This window comes from Apaloderma vittatum, unplaced genomic scaffold, assembly GCF_000703405.1.
Source record: "Apaloderma vittatum isolate BGI_N311 unplaced genomic scaffold, ASM70340v1 scaffold29572, whole genome shotgun sequence".
Taxonomy (NCBI): Eukaryota; Metazoa; Chordata; class Aves; order Trogoniformes; family Trogonidae; genus Apaloderma; species Apaloderma vittatum.
The window spans coordinates 1,108-11,312 of NW_009704560.1; the positions used below are offsets into that span (position 1 = coordinate 1,108).

General features: G+C 45.7%; 2 protein-coding genes across 2 annotated transcripts; both read right to left on the minus strand.

The window, feature by feature from the left end:
• Positions 1–214: 214 nt before the first annotated feature.
• On the minus strand, positions 215–2,500 carry LOC104269689 (glyoxylate reductase/hydroxypyruvate reductase-like; the record flags this gene model as incomplete). The annotated part of the gene is made up of 4 exons (XM_009865096.1): positions 2,337–2,500; positions 1,411–1,587; positions 1,131–1,232; positions 215–367 (listed from the first exon to the last, which is right to left on the minus strand). Coding segments are annotated over exons 1-4 (596 nt in total), but the record flags the coding sequence as incomplete, so codon positions are not given.
• Positions 2,501–5,401: 2,901 nt separating this feature from the next.
• On the minus strand, positions 5,402–8,379 carry LOC104268520 (glyoxylate reductase/hydroxypyruvate reductase-like). Its single transcript, XM_009865097.1, has 5 exons — positions 7,998–8,379; positions 7,228–7,399; positions 6,680–6,858; positions 5,876–5,972; positions 5,402–5,558 (listed from the first exon to the last, which is right to left on the minus strand). The coding sequence occupies exons 1-5, from the start codon at positions 8,377–8,379 to the stop codon at positions 5,402–5,404; spliced, it is 987 nt and encodes a 328-aa protein (XP_009863399.1).
• Between the last annotated feature and the right edge of the window lie 1,826 nt (positions 8,380–10,205).

Below are 10,205 nucleotides of genomic sequence, written 5' to 3' on the forward strand. Positions count from 1 at the left end.
AGCGAAAGGTTTTCCTCCCATTTGCAAGGAAATTAAAATGTAAAAGCTGTTTTTAATCACATGTGAGGCCAATTCAGAGCTTTCCACCTCCACTTGGACCGGTTTTGGTTTGTTTTTTTGTTGTTTTAAATGTAAGAATAAAAAACCTTTAGAGATGATGGAGGGGGAAGAGAAGAATGAAGAGAGAGCTGCGCTGTGCTTTTTTGTGCATCACCTGGGAAGCACTTCACTGGGCATGGGGAGACCATTAAGAGCTGAGAGGATGTTTTCAACTGCTTCCTCCGTTATCAAGTCGGTGGCCTTGTCCGTTTTAATACCCAGGTGAGGCGCTATAAGGACGTTCTTTAATTTTAACAACGCGTGGTCTCTGGGGGAAAGAGGGAAAAAAAGAGATAGTTAGGTTGCCTCCTGTTGTTTGTCTCAGTAAAGAGGAGTCCTGCTTTGGCTTTTGCCCTCTGCTTAACTATAAACTTAATTTATTATAACTTTACAAGCCCCACTTACATCCGCAGAACCCAGTCACTTGGTTCAGGTAACTCTGGAGATTGAAATAACACGTTAAGAGTTTGCACTGTGCTCTTTTGTCCAGAAACAGGCTTTTGCAACAATTTGAACTATGTCAGAAGAGAGGACTAAGCCCCCCTGAGATGTTAAGCCAACACCACGGCCTGAGTTATAGTTAGGGGGGCTCAGGTAATGAATGGGGGTGTCCTGCCACACAGATATTACGAGACCAAACTCCCTCCAACCCAAAATGCAGCCGGCACAGGTAACTCCCTGAGGCACCGTTCTGTTGGATGTGTCCTTCGGGAAGCCAAGTAGCCTCTGGGCCCCAGAGATCTGCAGGACTTCAGCCTCCCCTTGGGGAAAGGAGCCTGTCCCGGTCCCAGAAGGGACGAGTTCCACCCACTCACTTGGCCCTTCAGACAAACTGCTGTGCGAATGCTGCAGCTTCATATGGTGACTCTGAGGTGTTCCCTCTTATCAGACCCAACATCTGGGCTGCAGCCCATTCCTACCCATGGCCCTTTCACACAACCCTCCATCGCCCCAGGGGTGCCTCTGCCAGCGCTGCAGGGACCTTCCTGCCTGCCCAGGGCTCACCCATCCCTTCGGAGTAAGAAGCTGGCATCCTGGGCAGTGGTTCGGGGTAGGTGACGTCCAAAGCTGCCGCCCTGCTAACACCAGCCCGCAGAGCTGCCGCCAGCGCCTCTTGGTCAACCACGGCACCAGGAAGGGAAGGGAAGGGCAGCGAAGGGAAGGGAAGGGCGAGGGCTTTTCACCATGGCTCATCTGTCCTGGGTGCAAGCACTGGCTGTGCAGTGGGACACAGTGCGGTGCCGCGCAGGACACAGTGGGACCTGGCTCGTGCTTTCTCCTCAGGGCCGGCCACGGCTCTGGAGGGTACCTCGACTGATGTTGATGAGGGTAGCTGTGGGTTTCATCAGCTCCAGCTCCCTCTTCCCAGTGAGCTTGTGTGTCTGAGGGGTCAGGTTCACCACCACCATCACGAAATCCTCCTGCCGGAGCAAGTCATCCACCCTCTCGCAGTGAGCAGTGCCCACAGCGTGCTCCTCTTGCTCCTTCCTGGCAGGGAAGAAAAGGATCGCTCCGTACGTAGTTCAGGGCATCAGGCCTGAAAATATTTTCTTCAGCGATGTCACTGGCATACAAACTAAAAAAGAGTAGTTGCCATTTCTCCTGCTCTTCATCAATTTAGCTGCCTGAACTTTGGGAACTAAAGAAGCAATGATAGGACAATCTTCTGCTCCGGTGTGAGAGAAGACTTTGCATTATCTCCTCCCTAAGCTAGCGATAAAGAAGTCACACTAAGAAAATAACTTCAGTGTAACTTTGGACCGTGTGTCTCCTAAGACGTGTGTTTTGTTGGGGTTTTTTCAGTGTACAGGACAACAGAGATTAAGCAGATAAACAATAGACTGGACCCACAACTAGTTTTGCATCCTGCTTCAGCACATAAGCTTGAAGTGTAAAATAAGCCATTTTTTCATTTCTGTCGCTCTGTGCATTATTATTCAACCTTACATAAATACCACTTTAAAGACTGAAAAATACTAAATGGAGGGAGCTAGTGATGATCTGTGGGAGGGGGAAGTATTTGTGCCTTATTTTCTCTTTTTTAAGTGTTTAATCATCGAGTAATTCGTTACAAGACTAATCTGAGGCAACCATTCTTTTTTTTTCCCCTTCAGTTTTCATCTTGGCCTTATTCCCTCATTTCCTCCTCCATCCCTGGCGTAATTCCCTGAAAAAGAAATACTATCTAACAGAGAGTTTCTGCTGTACTTGAGGTCAAGACCCTTAATTATCTTTACCTCTGTGTCCTGTTGTGGTACAAAATGTTCATTGCAAAGGCTTTGGCTCTCAGGGCGATTTCGTACCCAGTGCTGCCCATGCTGATGATCCCCAGAGCAGCTCCAGTTACTTGAACTCCCAGAAAATTGGCTTCACAGTGCTCCAGACCAGAAGAAATTGCCATGTGATGCCCTGTGACAGAGAGACTCTGCCATGAGAAATGAATGAGGTCCGACAGAGAGGAACGAGGCAAAAGAGCCTGGGCTGGTTGTGCTACTTTAGCGCGCTTTTTAACACTTGCAAACACACAATTTTTAAATGGCAGTGTGGTTTTTTTGTAGTGCCCTAGGTGGCTTGCTAACGGATCTTCTTTCCCTGCCATGTTTACGTGATGTTCCCGTTCATGCTGACCGTACTATAAAATGCCTTTTGATGTAATCTGCCCTAAAAATCCTTTTACTGCTTCAGCCTCATAAAAATATTGCCCTGTTCTGCATGGACAATCAAAATAATTCGTGCCTAACGCTGCAGGGTTTGGAAATGACCAACACCAGACGTTGGGTTTGGTGTTTAGGCTCAGAACAGGTTTCCTGTTCACCTCTGCCACTCTCCTTGGAAAGAAAAGTGCGACTTCTTTAAAAATCGCTACTGGGCAATTCACATAATTATCTGTTAAATCTGCAGAAAAATTTGGAGAGATTTAAAGCGGGGAAAATACACTTATTAGTCTGCTAGAAAGGTGACAGGCTTCTGATAGCTCAGTCTTCTGCTATTTTGTTCCAAAACATCAGCAGAATACTGTGAAAGTGAAAAAATGCTTCAGCATAAAGCCAGGCCATGCCATGCCAGAAATGCCACCACGGAGGGTTTATGTAGACAGGAACAAGAAATTAATCTCCCTTTTAATCGATCTCTTCCGTGTGAGATGGAAACGGATTTAGGGGGAGATAAGTCTCCTTTGAGTTTTGAGTTTGTATGAAATGTCATGTTTTCATACGCAGGAGGCACGGTGCAGGGTCTTGTTCATCTGAAATTGTTACATTAAATCTACAGCCGTATTTATTTTAAAAACTAAATTCCAGCTTCTATGACCACTTGGTCGAGAAAGCAAAAAGTTGCATTTGAATTGTATGTGATGAGATTCTGCTCTCTGTGATGTTTTCAACCCAGGGCGGTGAGCCGTGGAAAACCAAACTCACATGATTTCATTTATACCTGCTTAAAATGTGTTATGCATATTTGCATATGATAGAATTATTTAGATATGATACATAAAATATGTAAAAATAGCAATTGTTCTACCTGCCAAGCCAGCATATTTAGGTTTTTGCATTTTATGTGACACTAAGTGCAGGAGCTCTCGGTCAATGACTGGTTTGTGCCACCACAAATAGATCGCTTGGACCTTTTTACTCCTAAGCCTCCTGTTCTCGAGAAGTTCCCCCATGGTGATGAGGCAGAAATGTTTCTTCAGGAATTCCACGTGGCTGTGAAGGATCCCCTGTAAGCCACCGATTTCATTTACCAAAAGCCCAGGTAGCTCTTCTCCCCCCATAACCTGCGCAAAGAAAGGCACAAAGTCTCAGAAGGAAGACGTGTAATTATTTCCAGGCGTTTTAAAGAATAATCACTTTCGCGTCCTATTTCATGGCATCTACGATGAGGTCTCTTACGTCTCATGATTTATTTCTCATTAATTACTTACTTTCAGACCATTCAATGAATCGCTTTCCCTCCCTTGAAAACACATATTGCCACGTCTCTGCAGTTTAGACCAAACCCAGCTCGGGAAAACAAATGGCACGGCTTCATCGTGAACTTTGAGTTACCAGGTTAATTTTTAAATGCCTCCTTGCAGAGATTTTTGCAGCCTCCTGTCCTGAAAGGACACCAGTGCCTTCTCCTGAGGCTGTCATAAGTTAACAGAGTAATACAGGATTTTATGGAGGTGACAAACATTTTGCTGAATTTTCTGACTTCGTTGCTTGCTCATAGGAAAGAGAATGTAAGAAAAAGCTTGGCCCCGGGCTACAATTTAGGGGCGATCACTAATTGTGCTGTGGGCTGTGCCCTCACCCATGTGATGTCAGCGGTAGATCTACCCTTGTTTCTTGGCCACTCAAGGAAAGAAGCATCATTTTTGCCTGCGTGGAGGAACTAAATCTCTTGGGATTTACTTTGGTTTTCAGAGGATCCCCTCAGGAAAATCAGAGACACTTTCCCAACGATCGGATTTGCTTCGCTTTAGAATCACAGAACTGCTCAGGCTGGAAAAGGCAACTTTAAGATCATCGAGTCCAACCGTTAAGCCACCAACACCAGGCTGACCACTAACCCGTGTCCCTGAGCACCACATCCGCAGGGCTTTTAAACCCCTCCAGGGGTGGGGACTCCACCACTGCCCTGGGCAGCCTGTGCCAGCGCTTGACAACCCTTCCCCTGAAGAAAATATTCCTGATACCCAATGTAAACCCCCTCCGGTGCAACTTGAGGCTGTTTCTTCTTGTCCCGTTACTCAGGAGACTGACCCTACCTTGCTACAACCTCCTGCCATGGGGTTGTAGAGGAAGCAAAGCTCTTACCTAGGAAAACCTTAGGCCTATGATAATTTCAAATGAGTTTGCTTTCCTCAGTGTTTTGATACAAAAACAGAATGTTGCAATATTGGCTGAAAAGTGTGTCAGGACACAGTCAGATTTCTGCTAGGAATTAACGCTCAATCCACCTTTAACATGTTTGAGAGTGTTACACAAACTGCACGGTGTACTTAGAGTTTTGTAGCAGCGTGTACTGGGAAGAGAACACAGGTAATTTATTGAAGTAATGGACTGAAGATATCAAAGTGCTTAACTCCTCAGTTTAAAATCTTGAAACAAAGCCCTTTTATTCACTTCTCTTTATTTTTCAGAATTGGTAGTAACCGTAGAGATCCAGTCTAGCGAGATGATAGCTTTGCAGCATCACGACAAAAAGCAGCAGTGCAGGAACAGGTTGCTTTTCTTTTTCTTTTTTTCCCCAGTTTAGAAGTGGTAAGCAGCAGCGCTTTCCCATACGTGTGAGATCCAGTGCTGTCACCCGGCACACGTCATTTGGGGAACACTTCACTTGGCACAGGCTGGCCATTAAGAACAGCCAGAATATTTGCTATTGCTTCTTCTGCCATCATACGGAGGGCTTGGACTGTGGCGGTTCCAATGTGAGGAGTGATGATGATGTTATTTAATTTTAATAAAGGATGATCTCTGCGAGAAACAGAAAGAACAATGTGTTACGCCGGGAATTTGCTCTGCAGCTCTCCCACGCTAGTTGTTAACAACTGAACCTCAGGAAAGAGCAAGAGTCGTTTCTTTTTTCCTCTCTCTTGAACTCGTTCAGTTATGTTGGCAAAAAACCCCAACGTATGCGGGAAAGGCAAATAATTTGTCGTTGATTTATGCCTGTGCTGAGGTTTTGCCCTTCAACTGTGGCAGACTCCCGACAGGGACTGAGGTTATGAGCAGGTTTTTGCCCGCAGATCAGAACGTTTCAGATTAACAGAATGGGTAACGGCTTTCTTTACCTTGGCAGAGGCTCAGGGTATGTCACGTCCAGAGCAGCAGCCCTGATGACCTTCTTCTGCAGAGCTTCTACCAGCGCGTCTTGATCAACGACTGCGCCTGCATCGAAAGGAAATCTTGCAGTCGTGACGGGTCAAGGAACCTGGGAGAGGTAAAAGGTCTCGAGGGTCTAGTGTGGAAAAATCACAGGATCTTCATCTCACTAGAAAGCAGAATGTCCTCCTACCAACCATTAACCAAACATAAATTTTACTTATTAATCTTTAATTGGAGGAGGATTATGGTCCACTGCAGAAGGCTTTTCCTGGGATGTGACCGGTTTCAATCTTTTCCTCATTCTGACACTGCCCTCCTATATTAATATAGACAAATAACTTAATCTCATCAAGCTTTCTACTCTTTTATCTCCGCTTTATTTACTGAAACTACAATCTCTCTCATATGCTTGTTGGGTGCCAGCAGATCTCCAGTGGCATGTGAGGCGCCTTTTCTACAGAGCTGTTCCAAACGGAACTTAGGTCCTTCCTTGTACCCGCTTCAGCGCTGCTGCTGAGAAACCTTTCTGTTCGTTCCATAGGCAAAAAAAGCATCTGTCTTTAGAATAAGGCTAACGAGAGCAGAGCAGCAACCCGAAATTCCAAAGGACGTCTGAACACACAGCATCTGAGAAGCCATTCATCCGTCAACTGCCAGTTCCTTCGGGATTCAGACAAGGGATATTGCAGGTGGAGGGTGGAACGTCAACAGAATCAGACAAAACCCAACCTTAACTGTAGGCCCCAAACAGGGCTTTTTGGTGGTCCTACCTCGGCTGATGTTTATAAGAGTAGCTGTGGGTTTCATCAGCCCCAGCTCCTTCTTCCCAATGAGTTTGTGAGTCTCAGGAGTCAGGTTCACGACCAACATGACAAAGTCAGATTGCTGCAGCAGGTCTTCCATCTTCTCGCAGTAGCGGGCGCCGACTGCCTCTTCCTCCTCTTTTCTTCTGAAGGAAAAATGCACAAACGCCCCCAAATTGCCACAACTATTTCTAACTGGCTTTAACAATCGATCAACCCTAGGAGATATCTAGGAAAGAGCACACAGATCCAGAGGTTTGAGGGCAAGGTCAAGGAGAAGACATGGAAAAAGCGATGTACGTGTGAAAGCAAGCATATGGGGAAATGAAGTCCAAAAGAAAGGGAACTACACAACCAAGAGATATTAAGGCCCTTGTCATTAGTGCCTGTGTGATGAGTGATCCGGCCGGGCCGAGGAGGCGGGGGACTGCCTGGGTGGGCCAGGGATGCTGCCTGAGGAAGTTTCTGCCGCTGCCCCACCGACCTAACCACGTGCAGAACTCGGATGCTTTTACCTCCGGTTCCTGTTATGGTACAGGATCCTCATGTTGAAGGCTCGGGCTCTCTGAGCCACCTTGTACCCAATGCTGCCCATCCCGATGATCCCGAGCGTCGCTCCGGTCACTTCCACTCCGAGCCAGTCGACAGCAAAATGCTTCGTGTCTGGAGAAACCGCAATCTGGCTGCCTGAAGGTAAGCACACGCTAAATGGGCACAAACCGACCACAAATGTAGGTTTGGGGGAAATAAAGTTTCTCCCATCGCACCAGCTCCTCAGGGAATGAACCCTTCTGTGGCTGCAGTGTTTTCTTGGAAGATCAAAAATAGCTTCTTTGACACTTACCACCCTGCAGACATTGACCAGTCTTTAAAGACACGCACTACTGCTGGTGGCACAGTTTGGAATAACCTTATCGAAAGGATTATTGGCTATGTCAGTAATAATGCTGATGCTCTTCTGGAAATACAACCCATTGGTTTAGACAAACTCTTCACAGAAGCAGGAAAAAAATATGGAGAGTTACACTAATTACTGCTCTAGGAATGGGGACGTGGCCATTAACGCTTTGGACCTTCCTGTAGGTCCTAACATGTGCTCCAAGGGGAGACAGAGAGGTGGTGACATTTGATTTGGATGCATTTTCTATAGTTAGAAACAACTCACTCAGTGAAAACTGAGTCCTCCAAATTTTTTTTCCCACATTTCGATTCAGACATCGGTGTAATAGTAAAAGTGAGACACGCCAAAGCAGCAGCCGAGATCAATGAAAATTTATAACATTACCTTCTACTATTCTTCTGGCAGAGGCCAGCATCAAGGCCGTTCCTATGTCTGCTGTTGGGTCCGCCACGGCCCGTGGCGTGTTGGTCACTTTTACGCCAAAGTTGGAAATCATTTTCAAATCTAAGTGATCGACTCCAACCCCAGAGTTTCCAATTACTTTCAAATTGGGCAGGCTTTCTAGAAGTTCCCTGTCAATAGTTGGCCTGCACTCAAACACGAAAACAGATTGGATTTTTTTGCCCATTTCCTTCTTGTTTTCAAGAAACTCCTTCATGGTGATGATGTGAAAGTGTCTCTTCAGAAGGGCTGCAAGGTTTTCTAGCACGCCGTGAGTTCCTCCTACATCCAGAATCAAAACGCCCGGCAACTCTTTCTCTGCCATGACCTGCAAGAAAGGAATAGGAAAAATACTGCTTGGTTTTGGAGAACACCCTTAAAGGAGTGATGCTGTAGGGATCATTTAAATTCACATCTGTAAAACAGGACACGGAGGGAACTCAATATTGCTTTCAACAATACAGAATAAATCCACAGCCAGGTGGTACTAACACGGTGCATCAGACAACTTCCCGGCGGTTTTACTCAGTTTAAACCATAACAGCAAGGAATATCCACCCCTTCAGACATAAGTCCAGTTCTTCTCACACAGCTCCACTTTAGTCCTGAATCAATATTGATTTCCTATAAATCTGGTAGATTCTCAACCTTACTCACAAATTCATTTCTATATTCACTAATTCTACTTCTACTCATTCAAATTGTATTTCAAAAACAGAAGCTGCAAGAAAGTTACTCCAAGTTTCACACTTAACGGTTACGGGTCATCGAAGCTGCAGGTAGCGCAGGGAGGCACCGAGGCTCAGATGGGTCTGACACAAGTGGTTTAGGTCTAACAAATATGCATGACAAAGGGGCATCCTGGCTGCTACACTGCTTGCCTTCGGTGTATTTAAGCATCCAGATCTGTACTCAAACTTAGCACACCCATGCCTATATGCTGAACCAGGAGGGAGGAGCGCTAGTGGTGAGCCTTTAAGTGCCACTGGCAACATAGTCCTTCCTGCTAGAATTCTTCCCCTGTCCAGACAGTTTTGAGCCCAGTCTTGTCAGCAATGCGCCTGGGAATGTATTTATTGTCCCCCACAATAAGCAGGAAGGTGATCCGTGAAGAAGCCAGAGCTGGTTCGGCTTTAAACAAACCAGCTTGCTCACAGGCTCGTCGGACGTAATTAATCTTTTCATTAGTGTGGACGTGCTGAGTCTGCCACAGTTTCAGATGTGTCTCCTGCGTGCGGGACACACAAAGAGACTGCAGCTTTGGTTCAACAAGCAGGGTTCTGCTGGTACCAGGTGCACTCTTAAAAAGCTATTATTGATAGGAGTAAGCTAAAAACACTTAAAGACACCTTGCAGAGGGTGAGGGGCTCTCCAGATACCAACCTTGGTCTGAGGAGCACTCACTGTTTGTCTTCCAGCACTACCTGGGCACATCCCGTACCTCTGTCTGTTATCCACACTTCTCCTGTGACAGCGATGTCCACGAGAAGCAGCAGCTGGATGAATAAATTTATACGCCACATTTGACTGGCCAGACATCAAGGGAATCGGTTTTAACAGACTGAAAGCTTTGCTCCTGAACATAATTACTCAGATATCAGATGTCTTGTCCTGTGTGCTAAATGTAAACCTGTCAAGGATATGAAAATTTTGGGTTTGGACTAGTATCATCTGCAGTATCGCTAACTCTTTTTCTATTATTGTTTCTTTAAAGCTCTCTCTCCTCACATTCTCTATTTACATAACATTATTGCTTCCATGTGTGTACACATCTATATTCATAGGTAGTGCACTGATAAAATATATGTGTACTAAGTTCTGCTCTGTGCATTGAAGAGAAAGCTTTGAAATTATGACTTCAGATTGAGACAAGCGGGAAAATAAAAAGCATTACATTGAACTTCAGTGCTAATTGAAGCTGGCCTTACCTCTTTCGTGGAGCTTGACTCACTTATTTGCTCGCAGATTTGCTGACCGGCACTGCCGTATCGCTTGCGACAAAGCAAACCTACGCGTTTTTCCCCAGCTCTGTTTTGGATTAAAGTTAACAAATAGTTAATAGTTAATACCCAGGGTAAACTCCTCCCACTAACTTCTCCAGAAAAGAAAACAAGTTACCAAAAGAACAACCACAGACTTGACCAGGGCAGG